The sequence below is a fragment of the Ictalurus furcatus genome, chromosome 14, assembly GCF_023375685.1.
Source record: "Ictalurus furcatus strain D&B chromosome 14, Billie_1.0, whole genome shotgun sequence".
Taxonomy (NCBI): domain Eukaryota; kingdom Metazoa; phylum Chordata; class Actinopteri; order Siluriformes; family Ictaluridae; genus Ictalurus; species Ictalurus furcatus.
In genome coordinates this window covers 18323024-18336146 of record NC_071268.1, presented here as the reverse complement: position 1 = coordinate 18336146, position 13123 = coordinate 18323024, and the positions used below count along the sequence as shown (strand labels likewise).

General features: G+C 39.8%; 1 protein-coding gene across 2 annotated transcripts in view; it reads right to left on the bottom strand.

Moving 5' to 3' along the window:
* Positions 1–13123, bottom strand: part of tln2b (talin 2b) — a 127829-nt gene that overhangs the window by 43267 nt on the left and 71439 nt on the right. For both annotated transcript variants that reach the window (XM_053642244.1, XM_053642245.1), the window contains exons 14-24: positions 12921–13104; positions 12700–12813; positions 10890–10998; positions 9088–9296; positions 8895–8993; positions 8594–8761; positions 7534–7828; positions 4957–5123; positions 2705–2833; positions 295–408; positions 10–123 (exon numbers count right to left, since the gene is read on the bottom strand). In XM_053642244.1, coding sequence (XP_053498219.1) covers positions 10–123; positions 295–408; positions 2705–2833; positions 4957–5123; positions 7534–7828; positions 8594–8761; positions 8895–8993; positions 9088–9296; positions 10890–10998; positions 12700–12813; positions 12921–13104 — 1702 coding nt within the window. The remainder of the gene's footprint in view (positions 1–9; positions 124–294; positions 409–2704; positions 2834–4956; positions 5124–7533; positions 7829–8593; positions 8762–8894; positions 8994–9087; positions 9297–10889; positions 10999–12699; positions 12814–12920; positions 13105–13123) is intronic.

The window sequence follows — 13123 nt, the reverse complement described above, 5'->3', positions numbered from 1 at the left end:
GAGCTGCACCTGTAAAAAACTCTGACTGGCGATGATAAGGGCCAGCTGGGCGCTCAGATCCTCCGGCTGGGCCTGGCTACTTCTCATGCCCTGCACCAGCTGAGGGATGTGATCTGCTACGGCCTTCAGAAACACACACCACCACACACATCAGAGAAAACATACTTGCGGAATATCTCATCATTCAATGCAGCATTTCTAATCTTACAGAAGTAACCAATTAGTTAAAGTAATGAATGCTAATAATGAACACGCTGACGGTAATGAATTGAACAAAATTCACAGCCACAATACCTTACAGCTGTGCACTAGCTGCTGCTGGGATGCGGTGTTCTTGTTGGAGGCAGCTGCATTCTGAGCAGCTGCGATGGTCTGGGTAGCTGCTGCTGCAGCCTGCTTGGCAGCAATCTAATCCAAATAAATAAAACATTACCCATTAATACTACAGCACAGCTGAAACAAAGTAAACGCACACATAAGCTTGTAAATACAAGTGAATCTATTCTGTGTTACACATCTTCCTTCTGAACCAATTATATTTTACAGGTTCAGAGCCCTAATCTGTTCCACACACACACACACACACACCTGAGCTGCCCATCCTTTATTTTGTGACAAACACTGCATTCAACTTTCTTTTACTATGTGGATCCCTCTTTTGATTCGTATATTCAAACAGTCCTAACACACACAGCGCTGCATGCGTGTGGAGGTAAATGAATACAGATATTCATGATGAGCTTTTTGAAGCCACAGCCAAATGCAGGAAGCAGGGATATTCCACATTCTGTAGGAAGACAGATGGAGGGCAAAAAGAGGCCATCAGAACAATGCCATATTTGTTGTCAATGAGAAGGCATATTGGCAGATCCCTCTGGAGGAGAGAAGTCCCAGAAGAGATAGACATTTTTACTGGAAATATCCAGTTAAATAACCTACTCAGACAGAAACACATGAGACTCGGGATTAGAGCAGTGTCAACAGGAGAGTTGAAAATACTCGGTAATGTTTTAAAACTTCATAATGGCACTCATTTCATGTGTTGCTCAGTTTTATTTTTAGGTCATTTTCAGGAAAGGTGCCAACTATTCTAAAAGGCACTGTACACAGAGGTGCACTGTATACTTCAGGTGTGCACTGAAACCACAAAAAAGTGACAGAAGTGGGTGTTTTTTTTGGTTTCTTGAAGGTGGGAGAGGGTAGTCAGATATGAAACTGGGACAAAGAAATGTCATGTTTGTTAACATGAGTGCATATACGATGCTTGCGAGAGACATATTTAATGCTTTATCATCATCACCAGTAACTGCATATCCTGGTCAGGGTCTATTTTAACAAATAGAACCGACCATGTTTGTCAGAAAATAATCACAGCGAGGTACAAATAAAAATAATGGTGGGATCAGGCAGGATTGTTCAGAATGCCTTCGGGGGGGGGTTAGGAATGAGATTACAAAAACAGTCACATGCACCTTTAAATCGTAGCAAGCAGAATTTAACCACAAAAAAACCATAGTGTGTGTTTGTGGACAGGTCAGCTCCATGTTAACAGTGTAAATGATGGAGAATACATTATACCCTGCACTTTTACTGGCCAAAGAGACCACAGAGCAGCCCTTTTGTTTTTTTTTTATTCGCTCAAAAGGCTGAGGTTTGTGAATTCACAGGTCAAAGTTCACTTATAAAGCTTTGTCTACATTAATCCGGATAGATCTGAAAACTGCATTTTCATTTGACAATGTTCTCTGTCGACACTGGCGTTCTCAAACGACTTCCAGAGACTGCTTGTCCACACTGAAACATCCCTGTAATACACATGCTTAAAAACGTAATAAGCTTCGGCTGCGTCATTTCCGTCAGGTGTTTGTTTAGGTTGTACAAAGTGATATTAATCTTTAACAACACTATCAAACTGGATACCAGGCAGAACAACTACAGTTCAACACTGTCCACTTGTTTGTTTTGAGTTGAATGGGTCTCATGACTGCATCGCATGACATCGCAAAAACATCATTTTTGAATATCTCCGTTTTCTGAGTCCACACTACAATGTGAAAACGGCGTTTTCAAATGAATCCACTTGGAAGAGCGTTTTCAAAAAGCTTGGTTTTTGCTGGACAGAAATGCCATGTGGACAGAAGGCGAAAACCTACAGAAAAAGACGCGTTTTCAAATGTATCCGGATTAACGTAGATGTAGTCAAAAGTCATCGCATAGTGAAAGTAAATACTGCTACTAATTCCACGTCCTTTCCCCTTCAGTGAACTGGGTTCTCCACCAAGTCGATTTTATTTGTGTTTAGTCTGACCACTGTTTTAGGTGAAAAAGCAGACAATTTTCATTTTCATTTTCAGTTGTCTCTTGCAAGGAGTCAAAATCATAAATGCTAAGGCTAAACCGAAGACATTGGCACCTCCGGTTTACGTAACAAGTTCCTAAAAAAATACTACTGATATACAGCAAGTTCAAAAGGATTCTCTACAGTTCTAATTATAGCTCTCTAATTCTCTATAGTTTCCATCTCAGGCCTTATTCCTCAACTTAATTAACCACCCTCATAACAGTAAGAAACTTCCTCAGTGTATAATGCTATCAGAAGGTCAAAAGAATTGTAGGCTAGTGGAAATAGCTGCATTGTAAAAGGTAGTGAGAGAAAGAGTGAACACTGAGAGAAGGTGACAGCTGTGTAACATGTCTCTCTCACCTCCAGTCTGTTGAGCAGTTTCTTTTTAATGGCGTTCTGAGCTGCCGCATTGGTGGCCACTCGCAGACCCTCTGCAGCTTCTCTCAGCCTCTGCTGCTGCTCCTCGTTCTCTGGGTGAGCTGCAGCCCCCTGAGGTAGTTCAAACATATCGGTCAAACATTCTGTTGGAGTACACAGTGTCCTGGGAGTGCATTAACGTCCACTGAAACAACACTGTCATTAAATGATCGTGTTAGACATTTAGTTAGAAATTGCTCTGAAATGAAAATTTGAGCAAATATTAATACAGCCTCTCACCATCTCCCTACAGTGTCCCTTCCAAAGCCACAAAACATATGCCTAGGCTGGAATGCCTAAAAGGTAGTTCAAGAAGGAAACTGATAGGAATCATGACCGACAAGTAGAGGCACCTTTTTGTACTGATAGTTTGTTGTGCACATCATTTGTTTATGCTCCACTGAGCATATACAGTGCAGTGAAAAGGTATTTCCTGATTTTGTGCATCTCTCATAAGAAATAGTTTCAGATCTTCAAACAAAATACAACATAAAACAAAGGCAACCTGAGTAAACACACAATCCAGTATCCAACACCTATCACCAATGTGAAAAACTAATTACCCCCTTAAACTGGTTGAGCCACCTTTAGCAGCAATAACTACATCCAAATGCTTCATGGAGATCAGTCTTTCAATTATTTCTAGGACTAGGACTTACTCCTATGCTTTGGATCATTGTCTTGCTGCATAATCCAGTTATGTTTGAGTTTCACCTTACGGACTGAAGACCGGACATTCTCCTTTAGGATTTTCTTGTACAGAGCAGACTTCATGTTTCCCTCAATTATTGCAAGTTGCCCAGGCCCTGAAGCAGCAAAGCATCCCCACACCATCACACTTCCACCACCATGCTTGACCGTACGTATGATGATCTTTTTGTGGAATTCTGTGTTTTGTTTATGCCAGAAGTAACGGGACCACTGTCGTCCAAACAATTCCACTTTCGAATCCACACAACAGTCTCCCAAAAGATTTGAGGATCATCAAGGTGTGTTTTGGCAAAATTCAGTATGTATTTTGGCCTGAGAAAACCTGAACATGGTGAGAGTGACATTTTCTACTATATATAGTTTAGAAATCTGCAGGCTTCCCTTAACTAAAATATGGTTCTCTTTTGCACGTACCTCAGCAGTAAAGGTATTTTAAATCACTTTTCCAAAAGTGAAAAAGGCTGCATTTAATGATTTCATTCCGACTGAGTCACAAAAGCACTGGAGATATTTTGAAAGTGGGTGTCTAATAACTGAACTGATTAGACAAATGTCCATTTTGTTATAGCATTTGTGGGGAAAGCACATCCATCTAGCACGTGTTAGTTATAATTAGGCTGTCTGACTTTTTACCATAATATTTGATAAACTGATATTGTTAACAAATGTTCTGACTTAACATCACTCACTCCATCTTTAGGTAAAAGCACGATTTCATTATTGTTATTCAAATGGAAGAACACGCAATATTGTGACAACAGTTAAATATAGAATTTGGTGGCTGAAGCAGAAACGGAAAACTCGGCTACAATGTTTTAAAACCAGGCCATTTCTGTCTAACTATGCCACAAACAATGTCACTTCTATTGAAAGTAAAATAGCATCTCTCTCTCTCTCCCCCTCTCCGTTCCTCCTAATGGGACTTCAATTCAATGCAAAGTCACCAGCAAATTTCATGGTTACCTAGGAAACTGCATGCCAGAAGCTGACATCTTGAAGATAAGTGTCAGAGATCAAAGGTAATGATAAGATTCTGAAAGTTTATATATTAATACCTTTCTGCTTGCATTTTTTATTAACAAGGTGATAGCAGCACAGAATTTCATGTAGCCCTCGTTGGATAAATTGATAAACTGGTAAATTTATTTATCTTGTTTATTTATCTTGTTTATTTATCTGTTTATTTATCTTATTTATCTTGTTTATTCTTCTTGTTTATTTTATGTACATGTTGGCACGGAACAAAAAAGGAGTGGCTCTTAATTTCATTGTACATGTGTATAGTGACAATAAAAGGCATTCATTCATTCATTATTTAACAAGGACAGAATTCAAATGGGACTTTGTGATTTATGGGAATACAGGAAGTGTGTAATCCTTCATTCACCATCACATCCTCTGCTAATCTGGAATAAAATGCCAAATATGAGAATTGATTAAAAGACTGTTAATTATGCATTGTTTGCGATATATCAAAGTTTCACCTTTGCAGCTTCCACCATTCTAGCTGTAGCATCGGCCAGCAGTTTGGCTGCCGCCAGCAGCTTCTTGGAGTTATCCACATCCACCTCGGCTTCAGCATCCGAACGCATGGCATTCACCAGGTCTGACGTGGCCTGGGCCAACACACGAGCCTGCCTCACCATCTCTCCTTTAAGTGAACATACACACACATTCAATAATATATACAGTTGATGGTATACTTCCTTGTTTCTCATGCCATAATTGCCCACACATTTCATCTTCCTTCCACTGCCAACATTTCTGAAACTGAAGAGGCAAACCACAAGCCTTAGTTCTCATTCCTTTGATCTGTAGGAATGTGATTTTGTTGAAGCGGTGCCCTACGGTGCATCAAAGCTGTAGGAGCAATGCTTAACAAAAGCTGGCAGGTGACCTCATGTACACTATCGATTCAGGAACATTTGGCACTGCAACCACTTGTCACCTATAGATGCTGTAGACACCTACATAGATCCAGAAATAAAAATCAGATACTGCAATCAAAGGAAGGATGTATGTATGTGTGGTGTGCGTGTGTGTGACTGTGAGAGTGTGAGAGAGCGGGAGAGCGATAACGTTCTAGTGTAGGGAACGTCAGCAAACCTGGATGTATGCTGTTATAAGTGTGAAAATACAGTACCAAAGCTGGAGGCTTTTCAAATTTGCTAGAGATCTAGGATTTTGTCTCAGTCTTTTTAAAAAAAAAAAAAAAAAAAAAAAAAAAAAAAAAAAAAAAAAAAAAAAAAAGAAAAAAAAGAAAAAAAAGTGTTAGTATTTAGCTTTATTTTCTATTGCAGCATCCAGAGAAGGTGCAAACTAAGAATTTCACTGTATACTGAAAGCTCTTGAAAGTTATTATGCTATTTGTAATGTCTGAAATCTAATGACAGTGGCTTCAGTATAAAAAAAAAAATGGCTTCAATAAAATAGCCAAAATATTATTGTACACATTTAGATAATGAGTAGTATTTAAATAGTTGGATTATGTCGGTGAAATTAATTATTTAAAAAAACAAAAAAACAAAAATAAAATGTTAAATACATGTGAAATAAATGATATGAGAAACACTGCTGTAAATGCTAAACCTTCTAATTTATCCGACTGCTCAGCTGGTTGGATGCAGTTTAACAGTAATTGTTTTACTGGAATACCAGTGACCAGACCTCAAGTTTGAATTGAGGATTCATGCCATGTGTTTTCTCTTAACGTTTCAAAGCAAGCTCACTTGATTGAGTCCAGATCTGGAGCTGTGTAGTGGTTTCACATTACATGACCAACAACCCCACAAGTATGAAGTGGGCTGGATGTTGCTCAGCTTTATGCCTTATGGCCATACCATAATAAATAGCTCAAAGTCAGAACACAGCTTCACAGCAAAGCATGTCCTAAGGTCAGGTAATAAAAACCACTGCTTAAAAACATCCAGCATGTTACAGAAATGAAAAATTCAAAGCACACCAAGAAAGTCAATAGCACTGAAGAATTGAACAAAACTAGATAAGGCTTAACGATCGATTAGATGTATCTACTTTGGCCTCATTCATATTCATTGGTAGATATTTATATCACCATGTATGAGAGAGACGTGAGAATGCCTCTAATGCACAAACTGCATTATTTCTGAACACCACCAGAAAGCTCTGGTGCTCGTTTTCATATCCAAAATGGTTGTGCAATAAAATAAACTTAGATAAACACGCATCTTATAAACTTACATGAATCGTGAAATGTGTCTTTTTGTACATTATGAGAAAAGAGGTTCAAAGGAAAATACCTGAAAATGACTAGGGTCTCTTTGGGAAATGTGTAAGTGATGTATTCCTTTGTGATGCAGAGCTGAGGATGGAAAAGCTAAAACAATATTTATCCTTTTAAACCACAACACAGATACGCTTTGCTTGGAAGGCCCGAATAAATTATTTCATTGACCCACAGTGTATTATTGTATCACAGTACACAATGAAATTTCCTCTTTTAAATAAACCCTTCTAGTCATGAAATCTATTTTCTGACGGTAATTCAGACCATCTGTCTGAATGTGCTTCAGAAAGCCACTGGCCTTCTACCCTAACATGACAATTCATGGCATACTGTGAAAAGGAAACTGAATCAAATTCTTTATACTATAAAATGTTTACATTATTTGAGAAAAACACACACACACACACACACACACACACACCACACCACACCACACCACACCACACAGGTGTGGCATGACTCTTGAAAATTGCCATAATGACTATGTAGCAAATTTTTTACAAACAACCAGGAGAAAATCAGAGTAAACTGTATTCTGGAATATTTTCAAATACAAAAAGCTAAATTGGTGTTAAAAATGACCTGAAGCATCTTCCAAATCAACTGAGTTAATACTTGTACACATGTTGAGGTGTTATATGGCTATAAACATCATCCTCTACAAACAGATATTTCAAAAGCTGCCATATTGTAATGCTTCTTATTATTACATCCTGTATAATTAACACTACTTTGATTCCCTTATTATAAATACGATTATTGTGATACTGTAAATATCAGGGTCTCAGTGCCTCACCTGCATCTCCCATAGAGGTGAAGATACTCTCAGTGACGGTCATGATAGTATCAGTGGCCTGGTCATAGCGGCCGATTGGTTCACCACAGCTGGCATAGTGGCGCACGTGCTGAAGCAAGTCGCTAAGCGCCAGGCTGACTGTGCCCGCCGCACCATTCACCTGCCGAAGCAGCTCAGCCTCGTCAGAGGCAGCATGGCATGCTTTAACACACAACTCCACTGAGCGCTCCACCAGCCTGCCTGCTTCCACCAGCTGCTCCTGGCACACGGGTGAGCTGATGGTGGGGCTCACCACCTCGAGTAAATACAGAAAATACAGCATTAATGTCATTCTGCTGCTGTTAGATAGGGCTGATGGATCAATGACTATAGATCATTTTAATTCACCAAGCTGTTACTATAATTATTCAGTGCACACTGAGCTTGGTCTGGCGGTTCTAACAAGGAAATGTCTAGGTCAATCGTGCATGTGCAGTATGTTTGAGGTTGCATGCATGATATCCACACCCACGTATCCATCCACCCAATAATCCATGTGTCTGTCTGTCCATCCATCCATCCACTCAACCAGACGCCCATACGTACTTGTTAGACATTACAGAAAGAGATTCAGTGCAGTCATTCTCTCCAGCGGAGGCATAACAATATTAATTGTAAGGGTGCCAATAATTTTGAAACCCATGTATTGTAGGGGGAAAAAATGCACCACTTAATAACAATGAAATAAAACAATACAATGTCAGTGTTTTGCTGTGTGCAATGGCATTATTGTATATCTTTGCTTATTTTCATGATAATCTCAGCTATGTATATATCCATCTATCTATCCGTCTGTTCATCTCTGTACCTATCCATCTACATAGCAACCATCTATCCATCAATCATCTTATCCATCTTCCCCTGTATATGCACATCCATTCATCATTCATGAACCAATCCGTCATTCATCTGTGAACCCATGTATCCACCCACCCACTTATCCACCCAACGATCCTGACTGATCACAGTGGCCTGGGTCTCTCCCACCATGCAAACAAACAGCTGTAGTGTGGTACCTTACCTTAGTACAGGCCACTAGCTGTGAGGTGGAGAGGGCGCACTGTGTGGCTGCAGTTATCACACGGTTCTGCAGTGCCGTGTCCTCGGCTACCTGTGCCACATTCTTCGCCTTCAGCACCAGCAGTGCAGCAGCGTTGGCCACCGCTTTGGCCAGGTTCATCATGATGTCCTGTAACATCAGAATAAAACGAGACGGAGAGAGATCAGAACAATGCAGCGATAGTGTTTGAGTTTCTAAGACTGTACATCTTAATTGATATGCATGAACACTGAACGCAACCACCAACAGCATACACACACACCTGGAATCTCTCGTCGGTCTCTCCCTCTCCAATGTGGCGCAGCAGGTCCCCGCTAGCCTGTCCAATGCTACCTGCTGCTGTTAGCACCGTCTGCCTAGGCTAAAACATTCACAGCAATATTACAAATCTGAGTCTGGACTCTAACAGAAGACTGTCTAGCTGTGAGTGTGTGTGTACGCGCGTGTAGGTGTACCTCTCCAGACGCCGGCTCCACAGCCCTGAGCAGGTCACATACTGCCACTGTTAGAGTCCTTGCTGCACCCAGCAGCCTCTGCCCACTGCCCACCTCATCCTCCATGAGAGCCGCCAGCAGCTTCACGCCCTTCGACATCTCCGTCAGGTTGGAAGAGATGGTGGTGATGGCGCAACCTACAGCTGTGTAGTCAGTGTCTGTAGGGTCACCTTTAGAGAGAGACAAGGACAGAAAGCAGTATAATTTTTAGATTCATATTACAGAAAAGACCTTCAGGGTCATTTTAATCTGAAAGTATCAAGGTTAAACTGGAGAAAGAAAATATTTTTTGATGTGAAGGTCATTTTAGTCCACAGAACTATGGAACATACATTGCTTAAACAGTTAACAGATCATAATTCTTAAAGGATTTACCCCAACTTAATCTCCATCCAGTGCATCTGTAGTGCATGGTGTGCCATTTCCACAGACAGACAGTGGTGTCAAATTAAAGGATTAAAACAAAACAGTGGCTCTTATGCTGTGGGGGAATTTTGTTGGCATGGTTTGTCCACTTGTCCCTTAGTACCTTGAAGAGTCAGTGCAAATCAAGACATAGTTTTCTGTCTGATCATCTTTATTCTACAATGCAACATTTCCATGATGACTCCACCCCCACCCACAGGACACAAAAGCACTCACTGAATAGTTTGATGGTATGAAAATAATACGAATCCTATGCTATGGCTTTCAGTCATCAGTTATGGAAGGTTCTGGACTGACATGTTAGACAGCACTTATTAAAACAGTAATTGAGGGAATACCTGGAGCAATGCAGTAAATACAATTCTGGTTACTTTCTGATATACATGCATGATCAGGCCCACATAATTACAAAATGGTACTACCCCCCAATTTCCTCCCTCTGAAAAGTAGTACCATCTCTGAATTGTATTGCACTATTTTACAAATAGCTTTATACTGTTTTGCATAAATGTGCATTAACTACTCGGACAACTTCCCTTAGACTTCCATGATATGTGTCTTTTGAGTAAACCGATTTTCTGAACACAGGAAAATGTGTTGAATGTTTTGTCTATAGTAATCATACATAGACTATGCACAGAGTGGATAGAGATTAGTTTGAAAAACCACTGGAGTATTCCCTTATTGTAGTGGTTTATGAATTTTCTCAAATAGGTGTATAGTTACCGTGTAAGGATATTGTGAACACAACCAAAACACACAAAAATACATAGAGAATTACTGCTCCACTTTCTCAAACACACATTTCTAACAAGCATTTTCAGAACAGAGAGAAACATATGAGGATTTGCTAAAAAAAAATAAAATAAAATAAAATTAAAATGTTGACGTTTCTGATAGCTGACAGGCAGATCTTTGGCCTATCAAACAGATGGCATAGAGAGATTAACTCCAGCAGAAATCTGGCTTGTGCCCACATGGCCAGCCTCCAAAAGCCAGGATCATGCCAAACAGATCAGCTTCAGGACACTGCACTCAATATTCCTTCATCAACAGAAATACTCATTAGTGCAAATGAAGACTGTCTGCTTCCTGACTGTGTCGTCCTTGATGTTGACTGGAAGAAGGCATGTGTTAATATTCAAGCTGCAAGTTCCATACCACCAGTATTTTTCTGCATCCCAAAAAACTGATTTTCGATTAATCCGGGGCCAGTAAGTAACACGAACTATCTGTTGGTACCAGATTTTAAAAGCATCTGACTACAGAAACAAACAGGGGAAATGAGAGAAACAAGAAAGACAGACCAGCTGCTATGGTCCCTTGTGCAAATTTACCTGCAGTAAGATTGACAACAGATGCTGTTCCAGCAGTGATGGCGTCTACTTGCGAATGGATTTCGTGCTTGGATTCATCCACTTTATTCTGAACCCACACCCTGGATGCCTTTTAGAAAGGAGTGAGACATGATGAGCAGCAATCAACATCAGATGGATTACTGTTTACACTAGACTTTCATTTTCATAGTTTTCATTGGCCAGACGCCACACTACAGATTAGCCATTATCACTGCAGTGTTATCAGTATGACTTATCATCTTGGATAAAATAAACAGTCCATGGCTTCCACCTTCACATTTATAACCGTGTCAGAGGGAGGCGAGTCTGCTCTGCCTCAGGATTACTGAGTCAGGAAACTCAGTCAGATACAAAACTGCTATGCAATAAATTTAGTATGAGTCACAAAAAGAGACTGAAAAACACGAGGGCTGCCAAATTCCTTCGAAAACTTCATTTGCATGTTAACTACTTCAAATTCAAATGCATTTAAATATTAATGCACCCAGAACTTTAGACCTCCACAGACAGAGTGAACTTTATACGAATGCACCATGGATTTGAATCAGATAAACTAAGCAAGGTGAAACATTATGAGGGCATGTCATAAGAAGCTGTTATGTTTAACCCAGTGTGCTCAAAATGTATTACTTGTTCATCTTAAAGAATATTTATTAAATTCTATGAATTATTCAGTAACTACAGAGAAACTAATAGGAATGATTGAGTCATCAGAGGGAGAAATGTTAGTCTGGATACACCCAGGAATAGTGGAAGTTTAAAGAGTTTAAAGGGTAAGAATATATTTTTATTTATTAACTTAAAATAATGTTTACTTATTGCTAATGCTTAATTAGATATTTGATAAATAATTAGAAAGTAAGTACAACAATAATGAGATCATGAACATAATGAGGTACACAATAATTGACGTGTATATATTATTTTTACAGAGCACTTATTCTAGATCAAGCAACACAAGAGACATTTAGTTTTGAAATGTCTCAAGCTGGTTTAATTCCACATTGTTAGACAGACCCCAAATAGCTTCCTATTCTCTCAAATGCTCATTATATAGGGCAGGTGTCTTCATCTTATCCACAAAGAACTGGTATGGCTCCAGATTTTTCCAACTAAGCAGTAGTCACACCTGATTAAAACATGGTTAATTGAGTTAACGGCGCTTGCTGTTCAAATAATACTTGAACAGTTGGAATGGAAAACTGTAGCCACACCGGTCCTTTGCAGATAAGATAGGAGACCCCTAAGAGTGGGTCTGCCATAGTGAAACCTATAAAATGCTGTTGGAAATTCAATTACTTAAATTTAATATCAAGAATACAACAATAATAAAAAATAAATAAATACTGCACAAAAGAATGTGCATTAATTAATTATTATTATTATTATTATTATTATTACTACTACTACTACTAGTAGAGCACTTTAATATGAAGCAACACAAAAGGGTCATTTATCGAAAAGGTTTTGAAAATCTCTGCAAGTTGACCTTCTTGCCTTTTTGAAGATAAAATATGTAAACATTATGAAAATCAAATCTATTTTTGAACAGTGAAATTCATTCCGACAGCCCTACTACACGAAAACGTTCAGATACTGTCACTGTGTACCATACGGAATTAAAGATCTGCGTTTTGCTATGCAATTCTCTATAGGAACTAAGCTGAGTGGAATTTATTTCACATTTATCAAATACATTTACATTGAAATCTATTCATGTGTGTTTACTAGTAACTGCCAGTTATCAGTGAGTATGGTAAGGTAGGGATGAGTGTCGGGGTATGCTCACCCTGTCCTGTCCCAGTGGTGGCAGGTTGTCCACCTCACCGAGGTCCGCCTGAGCCTGCTGTACCGCCTGCATGCTGCTGTTTATGGTACCCATAAGCGCTTGCTGGGCCAGGCTCTGATGACGCACACATGGTACAAGAGACAGGGTTATGCACACGCCCTGCTATTTGACAGTCAAATCAAATGAGGGAGTGTGGAGCAATACAGGTATGAGAATCTCACCAGTGGGGGCATGTGTCCTCTGTGCATCTGCCCCATAGTGATCTGCTGCTGCGGCGCAGGCATGGTGCCCATGTTAATAGAGTCCGGCCCGCCGACGGAGCCCGAGCGCATGATACCGGGCAGTGCCACTGATCCGTGTTCCACTCTACCCACACGGTTAAACTGCTGCTGCAGGATAGTAGACCTGCACACATGCAAGCACG